The sequence below is a fragment of the Myiozetetes cayanensis genome, unplaced genomic scaffold (genome assembly GCF_022539395.1).
Source record: "Myiozetetes cayanensis isolate MyiCay16 unplaced genomic scaffold, myiCay2020 scf2-11, whole genome shotgun sequence".
Lineage (NCBI taxonomy): Eukaryota > Metazoa > Chordata > Aves > Passeriformes > Tyrannidae > Myiozetetes > Myiozetetes cayanensis.
The window spans coordinates 101,615,259-101,637,729 of record NW_026087411.1 but is presented as its reverse complement, the minus strand read 5'-3'; the positions used below and the strand labels follow the sequence as shown (position 1 = coordinate 101,637,729).

Below are 22,471 nucleotides of genomic sequence, written 5' to 3'. Positions count from 1 at the left end.
TAGCAGTGCCCATGAAATAAAAAGAAAAGCAGAAATCAGCTGTTTGAATTGCAAATTTCCCTCTTGGGTTTCACTTTAGGGACAAGGAATCTCCAAAAACAAGACATCCCTTCAGCATTTTATAAAGCAGACTACAGCTGCCAAAGGATTCCTCTGCAGCAACACTGAGAAAGCTTTAGCCTCAAGTAAAAAATTCACTGCAAATGAGCAATCATTAGTCAGCTGCATTTTTCATATAATTACTGGCAGTGAAAAAGCAAGCATGCAGGTTGCTGGAAAATAAGGTCTAACTACTTCCACCCAAACAGAACAGAAGCTGTTCACATAAGTTTTAGTGGGGGAGAGGGAAATCCTCAGTGCTCCCCTTCTCTCTATGACTGATTACAATCTGCTTTTTTCTAGAAAGCACATTTATTGTGGGAGTTTGATTTGAAAGAATTTCAAGTAATTTAAACTTTGGCTGCAGGCATACAGATCATTTAAAAACTGATCTTCAAGTGTTTCTACATGTTAATAACATTTCTGGTTGGTGCTATAATCAACAGTCTTAATTCTCAACCTACCAACTCAAATATTCAATACACTGAATTACGCAGAATGAAATCATGTAGTACAAAGTTAGCCAGACTGACTTGTAACAGTGAACCCTGTGTTAGCAGTTTTGGTACAATACTCTTGGACTGGGGAGGTTTAATGCTCTCGGGTTTCTTTAGGGGTAATTGTCAGCCACCCTTAGATTTTTCAAACTATAAAAGTGCTGAAAACAGCCTGCACAGTGGTTCAAATCAAATCACAGTTCAAATTGTCTTTTCTTAATGGATCAGGATTCATCTGTCCTGCCTCATATTCACAAAGCATTACCCCATATGCACTTATACATGATGTCACTATCTGCATTTTTTAATTATTATTGAAGATAAGTGACAGAAACACAATCTGGCCTTAAATTAAAGACAGTAAATCAGGAGGTGCAAATTCATATCCATCCTTTCTGGAATTGAGGTGCAAATGCAAGAGGTACATTTCTCTGGAATTTTGAAAAGTGCAAGGGGCACCTCGCTCCATTTTGGTATCTCTTCACTGGCCAAAGAGCCTCCTACCACCACCAAAGTTCTCATCACATTTCAATACCCTTCTTGAAAAGGTAACTGGGCTTGGGACAAGCCAAAATAAAATAAAATAAAAGCCAGTTTTCTTCATAGCAAATGGTAAAATTTTTTATGAAAAGGCTTACAGTATTACCTTGTAAATCTAAGTGCTAAGCTTGCTCAGATCACAGGACTGGCACACAGATCACAGCAACACAAAAAATAACATCTGAGCGTAAGAATATCGTTCACCACTGATGTTTAGTTAAATATGCACAATTTTATTTATTGAAGAGATTAGGACAAAAACATTAAACCAAATACATGACAAAGCACCAGAGGCAGTAAAACCCCACCATGCACATCACCAATCTTTCCTCCTATAAGGTACTTACAAAATAAAAAAAAGTCCTTCTTGACACAGCACCATCTTCAGAGTGTAAAAACATTACTCCTTTATATTCTTAGTTACCAAAATAGAACCAAGGCAGGTCAGCTGCAGCTAGCTTTGTCTCTTGATAAAGAACTGTGAAACATCCTCTTGAGAGTGGGACCATAACTTTCCTGCAAGGCAGGCAAATAGCATCCATACGTCAAATGCCAAGTAGCTGTACGCACATGCCACATACTATAATTAAGCACAAATTCAAGTAACATTTACATACTACAGAGTCCACATGTACCTACCCAAAAAACATGACCACTTCACAAAACGTATACAGGCAGTAATATCAGAACAACTGAGGTACTGGAAACACAAATATTTATGCCAAGAGATTTCAGTATCATACAGCAATATAAAAGCAGTAATAAAAACATTTGCCAGTCTAAATCAAATAAAGCTATCTAGAAAAAAAAAAAAAAAAGAAGCTAAATAAAAAGTTATTTAGGGACAGAAATACCTGAACAGAAAAGAAGTGTGTTAACTACAGCATGTAACATGTCATCCCAAGTCAACCCGTAATTGAAGTACTGGCTTAATACATCACTACTGTGACATTTTCTTCAATAAATAGAATAAGTCTTGACAATACAAAAGGTGCATATTACTGTGTATGTTTCAAGAGGAATATCTGTAATATAAATGTTCAGCTTATTAATACCCTCTTATTTCTTAGTCTGGACATAAACAAAAATCAAAACCAAACAATTCTTTCCCCAAGTTGAAAGGAATTCAAAGAAAAAACCCACAATACTCTTCTTCAATAATAAAGAGCCCTCTATTTACATGTGGGCCAGTCAGTAAAGAAGAGATTGGTTCTCAAAGACACGGTTAAGGGCTTTCTGCCCTCTCTAGTCATATACGTGCAGCATGGCAGATATGGAAGCCAGTATCTCATATCTTTAAAAAAAAATTATACAGTTTTCTTCTTTCCCCCCCCCCATTATAGAAGTAATGCATCTGGAAGTTCGAGTTATAATAGCTTCCTGCAACAAACCATTTGACACAAAACAGAACAGCCTGTTAAATGACAGTTACTTCCCCTTAAGGGAACAAAGCATTAAAATGTCATTTCCTGACAAGAATATTAACTAGTTTATTTAGAAGAAATGAGTTGAAAATAGCTATCAAGAGACATGAACTGAAATTTTGTTTGTTTTTAGCACCCACTTTTCATGTCCATCTTTGTGCACCTAATTTTTTTCTTATATTAATCCCATTAATCATTAGACATCCGATTAAAAAAAATGTTAGCCAATTGTACTTTCCCTGAATAATGGCTGAAGTTAAATATCTAACAGTGCGATGCCAAGATGTGAGCTGAGGCAAAAGAGTTTCTATTTGTCATGAGTTACCACTGTTTTTAATGGAACAGAAACAGGAGTGATACAGCTGCACCAAAATTGGCATGTGCAGTCTCCTTGGCTCCAAAAAGGTGAGAAGCTACAATTGCTCCATGCTGCCTTTTCTCCTCCAAATCAATCTAACCTGATAGCAAGCTCCCCCCGCCCCCCCAATCTGTCCCCATGCTACATTTGTTATATTAGCTCCTTGTGGAGGTTCCTTCTCAACCCGAGGACCTCTGAGTGTCTTTTGCTACCAAGCTAGGCTGATGCAGGATGTGATTTAACGCGGTCAGGAAGGGCTCCTTCATGTGTCCATCTCCAGGTTGTGTACCTTCTGAACACCAGTCTTTGTGCTCAGTTAAAGAATGGGTCCAAGTCTTCTTCCATGTTGACATCAGGCACCAGTTGATCTGATACTTCCTTAGCACCATATCCTGAATTCGATACATTAAAATCTGTAGAAAACCATGGATGGTCCAGAATTTCCTGTGAAGTCAGCCTTTCTGATGGCTCCCGACGCAGTATGCTACGTATGAGGCATTTTGCCTTGGGGGATAGAGTTTCTGGAATGTTAAACTGCCCACGACGGATCTTGCTGAAGAGGGAACTAGGCTCAATGTCATGGAAAGGATAGCGTCCAACTAGCATGGTATAAAGCATGACACCTAGACTCCATACGTCCGCTGCTTTGCCAGAGTAGCTGCCATTTGTGTTCAAGATCTCTGGACTCACATAGGCTGGGCATCCATGCTTATCAGAAAGAGAGTCATCATTTCCTCTTAAAATATAAGCATCTTCTAGGCTTTCCAATTTCACTCTAGTCCTGCGGGCAAAAAGAAAACCAAAACATCAAGGTAAGTAAACATCAAACAAATTCCTGGTTGTTGTCATTACATGGTTACAAGATTCAAACTCTACAAAATTCAACAACCGCAGAAATGAATCAGTTTAAAATCCCACTTGCAGCAGTTGTTACAGATAATTGATACCATCTCTTCCATGCTAGTTAGAGATATTAGAGACAAATAGGTAATACTGTCACACATACAGGGACAAGATTTCAAATATATTTCTGTTCAGTAAACTCATTAATAAGGTCTTTAAAAGATGAAAGGAACTGCTGTATTCATGCTTTTGGTTAACTTTAAATAGATGTGCTTTCCAAAAGGAGATATAAACCTTAAGATTTTTTCTGTGTTGGCTGCACTGTAATGCACCCGTGTAGGACTCATGTCCAAACACAAATCCAGCCCTAAATAAACAGGGTTATTTTGATACCTTCAAAAGGCAAGCTGCTCCTTGCACCTTTAATTCCACAAGGTTTAACAGGAATAAAATGGTCACTCTCACCCTAAATGATACCTCTAACCAACCCGTATTTTTCTTTATCCCAGCATTAAGGAAGAGCAATTTTATCAGATTTCAGTCTCCCCAAAGAGACTTTTGGGCAAAGAGAGATCAGGTGAGCTGAACGCTGCCAAGATTAACAGCAAGCTTATCTATCCAGCCAAACCAGAAGAGCTCCTCATGTTGGAATGAACAGAGAGGCTAGCAGACGACTTGCAAGGAGATGACAGGGATGCCTTATTTAGACTTCAAACTTCTTCCTGCAAAGCACTGTGAACTCGTCATTGTGCTGCAGTAATTATCTCTGCAAGACAATTTTCTTCCCTTATGGATATCACACAGGAGCAGAAAAAGTGATGCAGAGCTGCTTGTCATAGCACTAGATGAACATAACCTTTCTTTCCTTTTAATTCTCACTGCTGGGGTCTCTATCTATACTTAAAAATCTGTCCCTGTTGGAGGCACCCAAAGGATTACCAAGTACCCTTTAGACTATTTGCAAGCAATAGATGGTTTTGAGAACCAATCACTACAATGCAACAGGGCTTGTCCAGTGCCTCTGGATGGCAGAATGACCTAGCAGCAGTGCAGGCTTTCTTTTCAACAACTTGGGATTGTAACTCAACTTTGGGTATTACTGTCCTCATCCCTCAACCCCACTAGTCTCTTACAACCACCCTTAGCCCTGTGTTATGGTCATGTTTCCATACCACAGACATTCACAGGCAGGGACTGAATTTCATCCCAGAAAGCACAACTCGTGTCTCTTGACTACAGCACATCATTTAAATGGCATTAAAACAGACAAGGAGAGCCCTGTCTTTTAAATGTGTACTGAAGACAAGACTGCTTGGGCTTGAGCTCCGAAAGACATCCAGGCTAGCTTTGCTTTAGACTTGGTTCCAGGGCAGCTCAGACCTATCTTCTTTGAATCAACAGAAGAGCATTTTACTCTGTGCAGGACTCCAGAAGCAACTATGCCATAAACTCTCATAATAACACTTGGACCTTTTCAACAGCTAGAGACATTTACTAGTAGAGGTGAAAGCCCCTCTGGCAACATGCCCCAAATGAGGAAGTCATAAATACAAAATTCAGAATACCTGGCTCCCAAGCACAGTGTGTCAGGGCAGCTCCTTCTCTCCTTAAATAGGCCAGTGTTTGCTCCTCCAGTTCGATGGGCTTTGCTCAACACACCTGCTTCCTCATTAATTACCCACTGCCAGCCTAACAGCACTTCTGGCCATGGACAATCCCCTCATTAGCACTCAAACAATACTTTACAGCAGCAATACCTCACACAGGAAGCTGGTTGCAAGGAGAATCTTAACTACAATTACCAAGACCACAGCAATTTCCCTCTGTACACAGCTCAGAGGGTCCACGATAGGAGAGTGACAAGAGAAGAGTCCTTTCACAGTGCTCAGCTTCAGTTCATGCACCTGCACAGCACAGGGAGAGCAGTAAGAAGAAATGCCCAGAGGAAAAAAACATGCCAAGGAGGGCAGAGAACAGAGTAGAGGAAATGAAAGGGAAGACAGGGACATGAGCCGTGGTTCCATTTGCATTGCCCACCTCAGTTTTTCCATAGAAAAGCATGTGTGGCAATAAAACAGAGAGGCCAGCTACTCAAACATGCATTAAGTCACTGAACTGCCAGACAGGAAAGCATCAACTCACTCCTGCTAACTAACAGAAGCAGAACACACAAGGAGCAGGGCAGAGTATGCTATTTATAAACAACTTCCAGGAGGGAATTCACCCCCCACACACTCGCTCCCCTACCATCCCAGTGTCAACACTGCAGGGAAACACTGTTTACTTTTCTATCCTGTTTTACATTTCTGGGAGTTGCACAAAAATTTTAGAAAAACAGTTCAGTGAGAAGCTTTTGTATTTCATAAAATTATTGGAATTCCCTAATTTCTCATTTTTACAATGGATATGATACAAAAACAGAGAGAGCAGATTGCAAGGTATGTCAAAAAAAATCATCTTTTCTTCAAGAGGAGAAATAATTTCTTGATAATAAAAAAGCAGCAGCACACAAAAGCCGTATCCTCATAGTGCTTTCCTTGCAAGGTGCTGCAGCCTCCATGCACACTGCAGTGGATTTTGTTTAAGCAAGCAAATGGAACAACAGCTGGCCCTTATCTGCCTGCTCCTCCATAAGCTGTGGCCAAATGAAGAAAACATTCAAACTAGGTTTTTCATCCTGCAAAGCTGACAGGCTTTGAGGAAACAAAAGGTCCCAAATTAAACAAAAACAAAACTTTCACTCCTCCTCCTCAGAACCCAAATCCTCTCCCAGAAACACCCTTGTGTGCAAGGTGAAAGTGGTGAAATGGTTCCTCTGCAACCAGCGCAGGTACGACACTGAGCACGCATTTCCCTCCCAGACTGCAGGGCCTGCGTCTCCCGAGCACACAGTGCCAGGTGCATGGCCTCAGTGTGACTTTCTCCCCTCCCAATTACACCCAGAAGCAACTCAGGTGTCCCTGGTTTCATTTGTAAGGTCCAGTGTCTTTGCATTAGATGCCAACACTGGTTTGCCATCCTTACAGCAAGGAGCACAGTAGTTCGGGAAGTGCTGGCCAGCACCGTGGCTCGCCGGCTTGGCACAGCTGGTAACAGAAAGCACTCACGAGATGGTTCTGCCAAGGACCCTGGCTTGGCTCTGGCAGTGCCCCTCACCACTAGCCAGCACTGGGGCCGAGGAGACCAACTCCAGCCCATTTTCCCCATTTTCCCCACTGACAAGACAACTTCATCCACCTCAGCCTCGTACAAAGAACAGTCTGTACAGTACCACAACTGGGCATCAAGCAGGTGTAAATGGTAAGGCTCACCCCCCTCTTAACAGTCATTTCACATTTTTTCAGGCAATCAAAAAGGAGCAGCCTGGCTCAGGAGCTGCAATTTCCCACTGTGTAGCACCCCTCTCTGTGAAAAACAGCTTCCAGCTCTGGTTGGCCTTCCCTTCCCCCACATTTCAAGCATTACCTAAAAGAGCTGTTTTCTACAAGCAAGAGAGCTTTTATTTTTTTTTGGAGCAGAGGGAGGAGCAGGGGGAGTGTGGAGGGGAATGGGAAAGAGGGGATTCTGAAGTCAAAATACACAGAAATGCAGAGACATGCTGAATGAGATGCAATCTCTCTCTCCCCCCCACATGCTCTCCCTCAGAGGAAGCACTGAAATCAAATACCCAGGGAAAAGAATAAAAGCCAACAACAACAAACAGACCCTGAAAACTGCAAGTAGATTCTGAGAATAAGAACCTCCACAGCAAAGGGTACGGAGTGCATCCAATTGTAGATTAACCAGACAACGCAAAATTTGACATTTGCTAGGCAAGGGACAGACAAAACCAAACAAGAAGATGTGAAATCACAATCAACTTTGAAGTGCCTCCCATCACAGTGCAGAAAAAGGACAACAAAAATTTTTTTTTAAGTTACTGTTCTAAAAAACCTTCATTCTCTAAATAATTAACTCATATTAGTCAACTGAACAACCCCTACAAGAAAAAAGGTTTTCCAAAAGTACCAGCATTTGAGTTTGACAAACAGTTGCAACAAAATTAATCCCTAAAGTTCAAATGTAAGCTACTGCCACAGCCGGATGAGAATCACTTTGTACACATACTGTAGGGCAACAAAGACTTTTGTCAAGGCTTACGTAATTACAGTACATAATTTCAAGTTTTAATGCAGACCCTGAATAAGCACTTGGAAAAAGAGCATTATGCATCTATCAGATCATTGATAAAACACTGCATTAGTCTAATGCATTAAAAAAAAATACAACCCTGAATCATGGCTATTTAAAAAGGGGAAGCTATTCTGCCTATGAATGCTTTCCCATTACTGGTGAATGAAACCACAGAAGTGCAATCAGAGGGCAGCAGCAGCACTCGGACGGGAAATGCGTCTTTGTCCCCATAGAAACCGTCAGGGAAACCCATGAAAGACAATACCACTCTGAGTTTCTTATCAATATGCCATTCATTACTTGACTGCATTCAGACTTTGCTCTTCAGTAATGTAACAAAACCTAATCAATTAAACGTCTTCCAGAAGATTCTTCAATGCAACCTCCTGCGTTAGCACCCATCTCTGGTTTTGTTGCACATCCTACACTTTTTTCTGACTGATTCACGTTATTCCTTCCTGCAGAGCTTAGGGACTACCAGCCAACAGCTATCCTGCCTTTTGAGACCAAAGCTGGGGCTGTAAGAATCCAGCATTCACACCTGGTCTCCAAAAGAAAACACAATTTCCATACCAAAATCAGTGGAATTATTCAGAGGGCTCTAAGCCCTATTAAAAAAAAAAAAAAAAAAACCTGAAACATTTAAAGCAGAGATATCAACTGGTGTAAGTCTGAGTTTTACAGAGGAAAATATCTCCATTACAGTGAATAGGCCATCAGTAGTAAAGGAGCCTGTGCCTGAATCAATGAAAGCAGTTGTTTCTACTCTGTCCCCAAAGCCATCTGTGTGAGAAAAAACACCTGAACCACAGCTGAGCCACCGTTACCATTTTGGAAACACTAACTTGCAGACCAGACCCACCATTTTTGTACCACAAGACTCCCCATATGACAACTGTGTTGGGAAGAGACTGAAGGAGCCATCCTGCTATGGACACTCCCGCTACACCATCCACTTGTTACTCAGGCTGGGTCAAATAAGATGATCCAGATTTACAGATTCTATGCAGACTCCAAAGATCAGGAAACAACTGTCACTGCCATCTGAATTTCCATTTTATTATGACTGCAAGTAAATATAAAATGGCGATTTCTAAAGGTGCCTCACAATATTCCCCCTACCATAAAAACTGAAGGCATTCAAGTAGTGTTATCTCATATTTCAACATTACTCTGACTGAGGCGAGGAATGTCTTTCCCTAGGTAGAGGCACTCGTGCCACTGACTGCCCAATAGACCAGGGATTGCTCCTATGTGGCCAATAATTCACAGGTCATTTATTCAAGGTCAGTTGCTCACACCCCATCATAAAGATGAGAAGAGCATGCACACAATTAGAGCCACAAGGGGGCACAAAAAAAAAAATAGTCAAGCTTGACATTGGAAAATTATCTTTTGCTAATTGATTTTTTTTTTTTTAACTAAGGGAATCTCTCCTAAATAATGCAGAAGTAGGCTGCCGTCAGGGAGCCAGTGAGACAGGGAAGGCAGCTAAGGAAACCCTGAGCAGATGATTTGCAGCTTGGTGCGAGGACTTGTTCTGAACTCACAACTACCCATCTCCTCCAGGGGCACGAGGCTCACAGGATCGGGGGAGGAGGGTTGGTGGTAGTGGGGATGTTATGCCATAAATTTAAATTCTGCTTCTTTCATCAAAAGATCCCTTTCCAATTCATAACAGCACAGAGCATAGGAGTTCACCACACAACATCCTACACAACTTCAGGGAAGAAAAAACCAAACACTGCACAAAGGCTGTCAGACAAACAGTCTCTTGCATAATGAAACAGGCTCAAGGATATGTTTCGAAAGACAACTGGGACTTACAGGCAGCACAGGTTTACAGGATGAACCTTGTTCCTAAGGGAAGATTTCTTCACTGGTACTTCCATAGAATGAGGAAGCCTCTAAAAATTCTATCTTCCCCACCCTTCCTCCACAGGGATGCTACCAGCACATTCAGTCCTGCCCACACCTCCTTCCTGACATGCAATACCCAGCAACTTGGAACTTTTACTTGTTCTTTTGCTTTCTTTTGTGTGTGTGTGTTTTTTTTTTTTCCTACAGAATTCCACTTAAAAATACTCTGACACATCTCCAGGAAGGGCTGGTGCCCCCAAAGACCTCAGCTTTATAACACTTAAATAGGATTGCTGGGAACAGCCTGTCGTGTATGCCAGATACTGCATTTCTTTCATGCCATTATTGCCTAAGGAGAAAACACATTCCCCAGAAAGCAGGTAGGGTAGTGATGTGTGTACTGGGGTGCAGACTCTGAAATCCAATGGAGATCCTTCCACAGAGGGGCTTGGTTACAATATTCTGAGCAGTCCACTTTTTGATAAGCATCTGGCTCAGGGCAGCTACTGCACCACCTCACTTTTATCTTTTTAGATCACATTGAAGATCAGAGCTTTAAAAGGCTCTGCTGTCAACCATATGCTGTGTTCACCATCTTTTCTAGGTCTTTTCATATGACATATGATGAAGCTCCACAGGGAGGGAAAGGAGACCACAATTTTATTTTGTTAACATAACTGAATGTTGTGAAAACAGCCCTGCACTTTCTGAGCCTGGGATGGGTGCTCAGTATCTCTAAGGCAGAACCATGCCATTATTTCACAACCCTACTGAAAACCTTTTGCTTAGATATCTGCAACCCTGTCTCCAAGCAATTCACATCTACCAAAAAGCAGGTGCTTAAGATTAAATAAGTCCCAGGTTGGCTCCTGTTTACAATCTCCACCTTTCCTCTCCTTCCCCAGTCTGAAGTAATCTCCCAGTGCGATAACCGCACCAGAAGAATTTCCCTCTGACAATCCACTGCAGCTGTGCCTAGCTGGGCTTCTGTCTCCCTTCCTCACCCTCAGCACAGACCTCCTCAGTCTCCACTCAAAAGTCACCTTGGAGTACTTTGCACCAAGTCTATGGATGGAGGTTTTCAAGTCTTCAAGATGACCAGCTGTTGAACCCAATTTGAGATGTCCTAAAACACATTACTTCCAGAGACTGCAAAGCACCTTTTACCAGAGATCAATTCTTTGATGGGCATCTCAGGATAGCCCCTAACCATGACAGCCAACACGTAACACAGCATTCAGTTTGAACTGAGATAGTGAAGAAGGAATGACATGAAGAAGAAAATTAAATGCATACCAAAGGATAGCACAGTCCAGGTGTAAAACCTCCTGCAAACTCCAGCACTGGGTACCACAGCAAAGGTTCTTTCCGCTCATTGTCACACTGAAGGGCCTTGAGCTGACTCAACATCCATTTGAGCTCAATCCTCATCACAGGACCAGCCAATTTGCCCTCTAATTTACAACCTTAGGTGCAACACTTAATCTCTGTGACTATCTACACCCTCAGGAGGAGAGTTAAGCACTTCACAGAGCTGGTGTGATGTTCAGCATCTGCAGCTACCTCCTGCATCCCGCTGGGAAAGGCACTACACACCCAACAAATCCAAAGCACTCCCAGGAACATAGTGAGAAACAGAGACTTAGTAACAAAACCACATAAAGGCAACGGGGGCACGAACCCTCCAGTGGAAAACAGTTGTGCAACCACTTCATCTTCTATCCTAAGCTTGACAGCAGAGATTTCCTGCCTGTGAAGAAATTTGCCTTCCTCCCCATATTCTACAAATAATAATTTCTGGTTTAAAATCTGACCTGTGACTCTCCACTGTTGGAGAAAGTGTGCTCTTTAGTCCCGTGGCCCCATTCAGGGTAATGCTTAAATGATAAAACAGATGAAGGCTAGTTTTATTTCTAAATCTTCTGGTATTTAAAGAGCACTCCTATTTTGTTTGATTTTCTTCTATTTTAGGACTCTCTTTCTAGGACTTAGATGTTATCTTACCTCTTCTCTATGGAACTATGAGGAAAACAGCAAATTCTAACACCACAGTGAAAAAGCTGCTGACCACATTACAACTTCACAAATGCTGGGCAGGAAACTTACTGTTAACTATAAGAAAAGGAAAGGTTTTTGTGGAAAAAGGTTGATATATGCATTCGTATTTTTTGTGGGATCAGGTTTGCATCATGAGGATTGCAAACAATGTAACTAGGTCACCTTAAAGCATCATCCACTCAAAGCTGAGAAATTCTAGCAGAGAAAAGAAAAAATTATTCTCGGAGAACCAAGTAAATACGTTATGCTAAGACAGGCTCCTAAATTAGTGTATTGTACTGGCTGCACTCCCCTGGCACAGAGCAAAAAGTGTCAAATTGTATTTATTTTTATTGAATCCCACCTGCCTCATATTTACTCAAAGAATACAGGAAAATTACAATATCTAAATACCAAAATTATTTTAATTTTCCTTTCAACAAGTATGATGAATGTACAAGGTCTTTAAGCTTCAAATATTACGACAGCTAATATTTTAATATAATTAAAGGCTTAAAAACGCACTAAAGAAATTAATAATTCCCTGACAGCAGAAATGTTCTTGCACGAAGCAAACCACTGAAACAACCAACACTGAAATGCTTCATTTAATTCTGAGATCTTTGAGGTGGCTCTTTCTCAAAGCATCTGCTATGTATCAAACTGATGAGCTGCTTTATTAGCTATATACTGTGTACAGTGCTATTTTTAGCATAACCCAAAAAAACCTGCCCATTCTGCAACATCATTATGGGACACCAGCCAGGAGAAGGGTACAGTAGCTCTGCCCAAGGGCCTACTATGAGGATAGGATGTACGTGGAAAGTAAATACCATGCCATGAACACAGAAAAAATACTCCAAAGCAAGAGCCTCACAACATCAACACTGACCTGGCTTAACACCCAGGACAAAAAATAATTAACAACATGACTGGAAGCAGAAAACATACAAGACCACATGTTTTATTATAGTTCATCTCCACTGTTTTGGATTCCAGTTTTATTTTGAAGTCCAAGGACAATTTTTGAAGTATTCAAGTACCTTAGAGGTACTTCGGAAAGTCTTTTGAGACTCAGCATGGCAAGTCAGTGTTGTTTTCCATATTTTCAGTGTTCTGGAAGTCACTGCACTCATTTAATGAATGTGCTGCTGCTTCCTAACCCAGTCTTACAAAACATTTCCAGCCATGCTGTAATGTCTTAGAATTTCTGCTTCATCAAGATCAACCGCAGGTTTATGGAACTTAACTCTGAAATTTCAATTCTACAAGACTGCCTATTTCACCTATAGTTAACAAAGGGATCCACAGGCACATATTCCTCTAAAAACCACAACCACCCAACCTTTTATACAAAACAGAAAACCTGTGTGGCAACAGCACACATCATTTTCATGGAATGCAATTTACCATACCTTAAAACTTCCTGCAGTTCAGGATTTAAAGAAGGCTACAAATTACCTTGAAACACAAATTGTTTCTGCTTCCACACTGGAATTTTTAATTTAAGTGCTGAGGTACTTATGGACGTGCAGTAGTGTAACACACCATCACAGTCCATCTTTGATTTAGCACATTAAAAGAATGTCACTAGTAAGATCAGGACCCCTACAAAGTGCTCAGTGCTACCAGCCTCCAACAATACTTTATTCTTACCTCCTAGTTCATTACAAACATCCCAAGGCACAGTGATTTACAACATCCAAATAACATGCATTCTTAGCAGTGACATCAGCTGAAGCAAAGAGCACTCATGTTGCTGCTAGATCAGGAGCCTGAATCTTTGCAAATTCCTGCTGTAATTTAGATAATAGGAATGGGGTAAGAAAGAGTTTCAACGCTGCATGCACCCTTCTGAAAAACTCCAGGAGTTCTGTTTTTATATTGAACTACCAGGATATCATTAGGATCAATGGAAGGTGATGTACTAAGAAATGCTTTAATTGATTTTCTTTTTTAAACAAATGGAACTGCTTCCATATATCCCTCACATTCCCTCTGGCTCTTTCAGTCTGGCAGCTCTCAGCTAAGAGCAGACAAGCATCTTATTAAAAAAAAAAAAAAAAAAAAGCAGCAAGTTTTCCATTCATGTGTTGCCTGCATGCTGGATTTCCCATCTTTTTTTCTACCAAAATAAAAGCTGTGCGAGTCTTCAAGACGAGAAAGTTTCAAAGTGATAGGTACCTAAAGTGAACTGCAGAAAAATAGCCATGAAGAAATAGGAAAAGAACTATCAAGAAAGCACTCCACTGAAGAGCAGGCAACACACAGCAGCAGAGTTCACACAGATTTCTCAAAACATCATTTTGATCTCTTTTTCTCACTCCCTGGTTCATTACAAGTACCAAAGAGCAAGGGATGGTGCAGCAGCCATCGCTCAGCCCCTGAAGGACAGGTTGCTTGGCACACAGGCACCCTCACCAGCACCAGCAGCCTCAGGGAGATGTGAGTTTAGAGGGGTGCAAGCAACAAACACCTCTGTGAACTCGGAAGGACCAGGGAGATTTTTCAGCCTAAATATAGCAGCAGATTGAAAGTGATGACTGATTACAGTCTGATGATCAGAGCATGTGAAAAAAGACAGTCATTGCTCTTTGGTTCTATTTCTATCTCACATTTCATCTGTGTTTATTTAGCAGAGAAAGGATTACAATACCTCTCTACTTACAAACCAACATTACATCCAGAAGAAAACCACATTATGATTATCTTAAAAATAACCAGCAAGTCCTATTTGACCTTTAAAGCATATTATTGTATAATTAGAAGACAGTACTCAAAAGTGAGTAACTGTGTGATATCACAGAGGACAGTTATGTTAAAAACATTCATAAAAGCCAACACTGCTATTATAGTACACACCACTTTTCTTGGGTGGCTGAAGGATTTGGCCCTATGCCTCGTGTTGCATTCAGTTCCTAGTAAGCAGCAGGGTAGGAGTTCAAAACCGTATTCAGCACGGGCCCACGTCTGCTCGCACTGCACTGCTCTGAGCTCATGCTGCCTTCCCTTGGAGGAGCTTTTCCAAGTCCTGTTCTTCATGCAAAACCACATAAGTTTACATATATCCCCAGGAAAAAAAATCCACTGGAACATTAGGACGTTACCACCTACAACAGAGAACAATTCCTCCCTCAACTATTTTGTAAAAGTTTCCTTCTTATCTTCATCACAGGTGCTATAATGGTGCTTAAATATTACACTGGGGAGTAAAAGTTGTGAAAATACAGTTTACATCTATCCACGCTGCATTTTGCTATGAATGGACACTAAGCTAGTTTCGTTTTAGGCTTTTTTATTCAAAAAGGATGAAAGGGCAATCATATATATTGGGTCTGCAGTAGAAAAATAAGAAATAGCTATTTCCTATCTGAACTGAATTAAGAAACGAAAATGTCTTTTATTTTTCAGTCCGTAAATAGATTAAAAGGAGAAGTTTATTTTGCAAAACTCAGCTTGCAATAAAATTTAAGCAGAGAATATTTAAACCTGATAGATGGTTGCCATTTTTATGTTAGGCCAGGAACTTCTCTTTCCTGAATTAATTATGTATTAGTTTTTTCTAATTTTTGGATCACAGACTTCCTGAGAGTGTAGAAAACTTATGTGCCTTGGCTGTTTTTTATAACTCCCCCAAACAGCCCCAAATGGAATTAATATGCACTGGTTATTTTTAACAAAGCTCTCCAGAACATCCATTTCCTTCTGCAGTAATTTGAACAAGTTCTGAGACAATTTATAGAATTTAATTAAAAGCGCAAAACTCCTCCCCATTCTTTACCAAGACATGAAGAAGAACAAAGGCAGGTTCCCCCCTCCAACTAGTTTCCTTTTTTTTGTTGGTTTTTTTGTGGGTTTTTTTGGGTTTTTGTAATGGTCATCTTGCAATTTAATCCCTCTGTGAAAGCCTGACATTTCTCTGTTTATTGCTCTGATACCTTATGTGGAAGTTGCAAGTACATTTATCATTCAAAACAAAGAAAATGGGTAGCCACAAAGAAAGAGATGGTAAGTGCAACAGTATAGCTATAGCTATATATATATAGCGTAGACAGGTGCAACAGTATAGCTATAGCTCCACACCAGAAATGGCACTTCAACAATACACCCAGAGCATCCATTTCTTCTTTCCCTGTCTTCCCATACTCCTTCCCCAAATCATTTATACAGGAGGGTGTGCAGGGAGATATTTTTTTAAATTTAAAAAAATATATTTAAAAAAAATAGTTCCTCAAGTACCACAACAGCTGATACTGCAAACAAGCAAGGTAGTTTTTAGTCTTAGTATGATTACTGACCACATAATACTCTTAGAAGCATCCTCCGGACCCTTCCAGCATGGAAAACAAGAAGCCAACCTCAAAGCAGTCCTACAAAGAACACTTTGCTGTTCTTCCTTTTCATGCCTCCTCCCTGGAAGGAGCAATTTCAGTCCCTCCTCTTCTTTAACATACTGGATCTTATGCTCCCTTCCTCTTTTAACACCAGCAGCATTTATGGTAGCTCAGCTCTTGCACCAGACATCCATTCAGAGCCTTCCTCCAGGAAACATCTCCCCTTAGGAATGAGGGTACTCCTGTAAGTGGAGATGCAGAGGCCAAGCACTGACACCAATATCACTCTATACTTACTTTACTCCAGAGCCTAAGCCAGAAGGTAAAGTGGCACAACCACCCTGTGATCAGGTTGCAGAGGAAAATAAAGCGTACCACAAACTAATGGTACGGCAACAATGAAGGGCACAATGTCCTGCAACTCTGAATATTTGACCTCAGGCACCCCTTGACAAGTTTACCACCTGTAAACTAAGGGAGACTCTTACCTTTCTTCATCCTTGAAAATAAACTTTCGCAGCTTGAGATCTCGCAGTACCAGTCCACCGTCATGGCAGTGTGCAACAGCAGAAGCTATTTGATAGAAGAGTTTGGCTGCCTCCTCTTCTTTAAGCTTCTTGCAGGTACGAACAAATGAATGCATGTCCCCATAGCTCCTTTCAAAGAACACATACGCTTTTGTCTCCCCAAGAATTATTTCAGTAATTTGGTTGATATTTTTATGTGCAGGCAGACAAAAACATGGTGCTAATAACTCCTGGTAGCAGCCAATATCAAACACCTGCAGAACAACGACAGTAAAGCCAGGGTTAGCAACATGAAGGACAGTGAAGTCATGGTACATCTAATTCTGTTAGCAGAACCATCTCTAAGTACAATTTAGGCTGCTGCTGAAGCTACACCGATGTAAACAGGATGTCACAAGCTCACGGTCCTGAGGACAAGATAAAACAGGCTGTACAACCCCACAAAAAAGACACTCGTAACCTTGACAGGAAAGGCTACTCTTCAAAACTGGTAGCATGATAGTTTCATCAGCTAACAGTTGATAAAATTTAGAATGTAACCTAAATTAAGCTGTGAAGAACAGTGGTGTATAAGGGCAGTACTCAGAAAGAAACATGTTCATCTTTTGTTTTCCATCCAAATAAACTCATAGAAAATACAGCCAGTAGCTTTGTATTTAGAGAAGCTGTCACATTAAATCCACCCTGATACACATGCCTGCCTCTCTCGATTTTATTAACCCATTAAAGTCTTAAGGATTTTCAGCTTTAAAGTACCATCTATTGCTATTCCTATTTAATTCCTGCCTTTCTTTCATCTCTGACAAACAGCAAAGTCACTTTCACTTTCCAAGTCTCAGTTCCACAATGGCTGTTTATAAGATCAGAAGGAAAACCCGGGAAATAGCTCTGCCTGTTGGAGTGCAGACAAACACCCTTCAAAAGGCAAAGACAAAACCACCCTGAACCCTCTGCATTTCAATCAAGTGCTCGATTAAAAGCCAAGTGTCCCTTTACTACTAAGTATGTTATCACTGATCTTATGAATGAGCTATAAGAATTAAAAAAGCTGCTGGAAAACCCAAATAAAAAGTTACTATAATCTAGTGATGACGAATGAACCAGTATTTGAGTCAATTGAGAAAAGACTGCATTACAAGAAAATGAAAGACTTCATTGAGAGTAACAGAAGTCAGTGTGCTAAAAGAGACTATGAGCAAAATATTGATAGCAGCGACTTTCATTTTTAATTATACCTGATCCAGAGGACTACAAAGCAAGGAATTAGCATTTCTACCAGCATAAAAATGCGATTAATATGTAACTTACTCGTGGGTGTTTTGTTACTTTGGTAAAAAGAATTTAAAGTAGTCATGTGTCCTTTGAACAGAACATAAAAATTAAGAACTGGTACAGTTCTCTAACCACTGTTTCAAACTGCAATTGGTTTTTTTCTTTCTATGTTCTAGCATTTGTGTACCAATACCAGGTATTTGTATCCTCTCCAGGAAGCAAATCTCTCCTTGCTTTCTCTAAAGCTTTAAAACGCTTTCAAAACTGAGATACAGTTCAATCAAAATTTACCCAAGGCTTCAAAACACGAGTCATTTAATGCTTCAGAGCACAATCCTACCATACTCCTTCCACAGCAAAGGACTCAAACCCCAGGAAACCAGGACACCCACTCCTCACACATCTCCTCCTCCCCTCACCCCATACCTGTGCTGCCATTCTCTGGCACAGGGAAAAACAACCTTAAAGGCAGACTGCCAAACAGCCCCTGCACATTTTACTGGGGGAGGATTAGCACCGAGGCGTTCTGGTGACATGGTGCGCCAGGGACACAGAACCAGGGCGGAGAGGGGGTGTTGCTAAAATCCCTGGTGTGCAATTCATTCCAGAAGAGAATTCATTGACATTTGGATCTCAAAACTCGTAACTACTACATTGTAAGTGAATAGCTCTTCTACAAAGCAGCTGCTATAAAATAAAATTTAAGCAGGAACATTCATGCAGCTCAAACCCTCATGTGAAAAAAACTCTTTACAGAATTCTCTCCTAACCAGATTATCCTGATGTAAATTAGTTACATTTTGCGGTTCTCAAACTATGTTAAATAAGTAGTTCTGGATATGTACCAGTACTGTGTTTGAAAGCGGGTAGACGGAAGGGCTATCATACTGCTACAGTCTCGAATACCTTTTATAAAGGGCTTCTTTGTATCCCAGCCTTTAAGATCCCTGGCCTCAATTCAGAAAATGTCCAATAAGCTGCAGTTTGATTTAGTTCTCGCTGGGAATTGGAAGTGAGAAGTTACCATTGTTTGGATGCCACAGAGCCTTGAAGCAAATAACGGCATCTGTACAGTCACAGGGTGCAGCCAAATGAATCTTGAGAATCATCAGTATGTGTCTGTTATCCAACCCAGTGTTTCTGCAAGCAATCTCTAAGAGCATCTTCAGTAAGATATCAGAGAGCAGGTCTCTGCCGGCAGGCTACTTCACAAATAGCTGTCATGATACTGCAGGCATTTTAAAGCATGCATTAAATTAAGCCGAGTTCAGGACTGACAACTACGTGTTCACAAACCAGCAATTCAGGCTAAGATTGTATTTTTGGAGCACAGCTAGTAGTGCCTCGCACATATGGAAAAACTGATACTATTCAAATGTCAGGATCAGCTCAAAAACATACAGCTTAAAGGGAAGGCAAAAAAAAAAAATAACAGTCCACTCTTTCTGAGCTGCAGTTATGCTGTTCATACTGTTATCAAAACAGTGCCTTAATCCTGCAAACCAAACAGGAAACAAAGAAGTGCATAGCCCCCGCTTTACCACTTGCTATGCAAGTTCACCTAGAATTTCATGCAGAGCAGCAGCTTTGTGGGATCTGTTTATTTCATGAAAAGATGCCAACGTCCTAGAGCGCAGCACTGTACTACTGCATCAAGCTGGGCTTTCATTCTCGAAATTCTCATGTTCTGTTTCAGTCTAGTGACAAAGCATTCAGTTCAGCATGCAATATTAGTCCTTTGCAAAGTAAAGGGCCTTTTTTACCCAAAATAATCACACAAAGTCCTACATTGCCTTAACATCTGGTTTTATAACTCAATCAGTAAGTATATTTGAATTGCCCTCTGAACTCCAATCTTCACAAATAGCAAGCAGGAGCAATTATTTTCACTTCTCTGCTACAGGCTAGTCCATAACTTTTTATGAATCAAGTATGAGAAACTATGAAACAATCAGCAATACTATTACTAATCCCTGGAATAACCTATAATATGTCTACTTTTCCATCTTGCAGCTACTTTGACACTAGAAATTTGCCAAATGGCATAATTCCGTGTTTTTGGAACAATACAAACACTGCAGCATGTGCAGTAAGACTGCTATTTGCTACGTAGTTATAAAAACTACTACTGCGTACTGCCTCAGTTTGCTGGACAGAAGTCTGGCTCACTACAGACAATGAGAATCACAATTTGGGAACAAAGGATAACATTCCCTCAGCTTGAAAAGAGAAAAACATCCCTCCACAGATGTGCACATATGTCGGTTTCTTTTTCCCACAGCTCACCTTTGAACAGCGGGAGCAAATTGGGAGGAGGCAGAGAAAAGCCAGCAGGCTACAAAGAGTGGGATAGCTATTTTGTCTGCACTTCTAAAAACCGTAGGTGTACAGGTTTTATTCTTGCTCAATTGTACAATGGGGGAGGATGCTGTTTGCAAACAACCTCCACTGTGAGGGAGCTCAGGCTGATTAATTAGATGTGAGGGTTTTTAAATCACTTTTAAGACAAAGCTGATGGCAATCTGCCCTTCGCCCCTAGCTTCTCCATCCTCTTCCGTACCCCAACTCACAGAATCGGGGTCAGGAAAAAATCGAGGAAGCCAGCAGGTCCCAACACCTTAAAATTAGCTGGGGATTCCCTACTCCATTTTGAAAAGTGAGAGCGGGGAAGATGAGGCTGTCGCCTGATCTGAACTCACGTTAAAACCTACTTCAAAACCGGCTATTTCCAGAACAATATTCCCCGGGGCAGGAGGCAGAGCTGGCTGTGAGCCACCGCTATAACGTGGCTATTGTCTGGAGAGAGGGAAAAGTTACAGGATGCGCCTTTAATCCTGCCTCCCTGCCTTTTGTTTCTCCTGTGTTCAATAACTAAGGTATACGGCCGTGCTTGCCCTCCTGCGAGATACGGGAAACCCACGCGCGACAGCGGCGAACCAAGGGGGAGAACAAGGAGAAGCATTACCTTGCAAACCAGCTCTTCGCCGCTGTGCAGATGTACGGCTCGGAAAACGTGGTCTCCCTCGAGAGGCTCCAACAATAAGTATTTCCCGATGCAAGAAACGCAATGCGACAAGTTCGGGGTCTCCGGCGGGCTCGGCGAGCCTAGATTCGGGCTAAAACTCTGGCTTGGCTCGATGGACCGTATGGACGAGAGCTCCTCAAAATCCTGGGTTTTATTCCGCGGTCTCCCATATCGTGCTATCGTGATAGGGGTTGACCTTTGTATGTTCATGAGTATGGAGAAGACCAGCCGAGACGCTGCACCGGAGCCCTGGCGTGGAGCGCGGTTCCTCGCCCGTCCAGCTGCGGCTGCCTTTGTGTGGCGGGGGGGGCGGGAGCGGGAGCGCGGCGGCGGCGGGCGACCAGCCTCAGCGCCGCGTCCTGGGCACAGGGAGAGAGCGCTCAGCCCGCGGCCCTTTGTTCCCGCCGCCGGCCGGGCGCGCAGCGGCGCGGAGCGGAGCAGCGCGGCGGCGGGGCAGCGGCGCCGGGCGCTGGGGAGGAGAGGAAAGGGAAGGACAGGAGAGAAGGGGGCGGCGCGGTCGGGGCTCGGCGGCCGCCGCTCCCGCGGGTCGCGCAGCGCGGGCGGTAACAAAAGGTCGGTAGCGCGGTGCGCGCAGCGGGACCGTCCTTCCGCTCCCCTACGGCCCGGCAGCGCCGCGCTGCCGCGGCCCGGCTGTAGATGGCGCGGGAGCCTCGCCGCTGGTGCCCGGGGCGCTCCGAGAATGCCCCGCGAAACAGCGAGGGAGCATTTAACTCGGGGGCCGACAAAGGAGAGGGACCGCGGCGGGAGGCTCGGCTGAGCCGCACGGGCACCGGGGGGACGCGGCGGAGCGCGCACCGCCCCGCTCCGATCCGCGCCGCGCCGGCGGAAAGGAGCGCGCTGTCCCTGCCGCGACGGAACAAAAAGTGCAACCAGGGAACGGGAGAGCGCTCCCACGCTCCCCCTGCGCAGCGGATTTGTGAGCAGGGGCTCGCTGCCTTCGCCGCGTTCAATGGAGTTCACGCACAAAGAAAAGAAAAACCAGCGCGGCGACAAGGGGCCGAGTTCTTACTGCAGGGGCTGGGAGGGCGATAGGCCATAGGGGGCACTCAGTTGTAATCGCTTAAAAAAAATAAATACAGGGAACAGATTTTGTTTGCTTTTTTTTTGTTTTCCGCTTTTGGGGGGGGGGGAAGACAAGGGGAGGAGGAGAGGGGTGGCCGCGCCGCTCCCCTCCACCGACTCCCCCCCACGACGTATCGGTGACTACTTACGTGGCGGGGACGCTGGCTGCCTCCGTGCTCGCTGCCGGCCGCCGCACGCCCGCACGGTGCCCAGCGCGCAGCCCGACTGCCCCGCCGCCGCGCCCGCCCCGGCCCGGCCCGGCCCGGCCCCGCCGCCCACCGCGCCGCGCCCTGCCCCGGCCGCCCCGCCTCGCCGCCTCCCCTGCCCGCCGCGCTCGGGGTAAACAAGGTGAGGCGTCCTTCCGCAGCCACGGCTAGCCCAGTCGCGGGCTCAGGGCTG

At 42.9% G+C, this 22,471-nt stretch overlaps 1 protein-coding gene across 1 annotated transcript; it reads right to left on the bottom strand.

Moving 5' to 3' along the window:
• Positions 1-1,348: 1,348 nt before the first annotated feature.
• TRIB2 (tribbles pseudokinase 2) lies at positions 1,349-22,290 on the bottom strand. The gene is made up of 4 exons (XM_050315921.1): positions 22,222-22,290; positions 20,930-21,348; positions 16,654-16,946; positions 1,349-3,699 (listed from the first exon to the last, which is right to left on the bottom strand). Exons 2-4 carry the CDS (start codon positions 21,197-21,199, stop codon positions 3,231-3,233), a joined length of 1,032 nt encoding a protein of 343 aa, XP_050171878.1. The 5' UTR covers positions 21,200-21,348; positions 22,222-22,290; the 3' UTR covers positions 1,349-3,230.
• Between the last annotated feature and the right edge of the window lie 181 nt (positions 22,291-22,471).

Excerpts from the sequence above, each read along its gene's own strand:
- TRIB2 (XM_050315921.1), bottom strand. The coding sequence starts at position 21,199 with ATGAACATACAAAGGTCAACCCCTATCACGATAGCACGATATGGGAGA. Across the intron at positions 16,947-20,929 it reads GCGAAGAGCTGGTTTGCAAG|GTGTTTGATATTGGCTGCTA; the intron begins GTAATGCTTCTC and ends GTTGTTCTGCAG. Across the intron at positions 3,700-16,653 it reads ATTTTCAAGGATGAAGAAAG|GACTAGAGTGAAATTGGAAA; the intron begins GTAAGAGTCTCC and ends TTTTGCCCGCAG.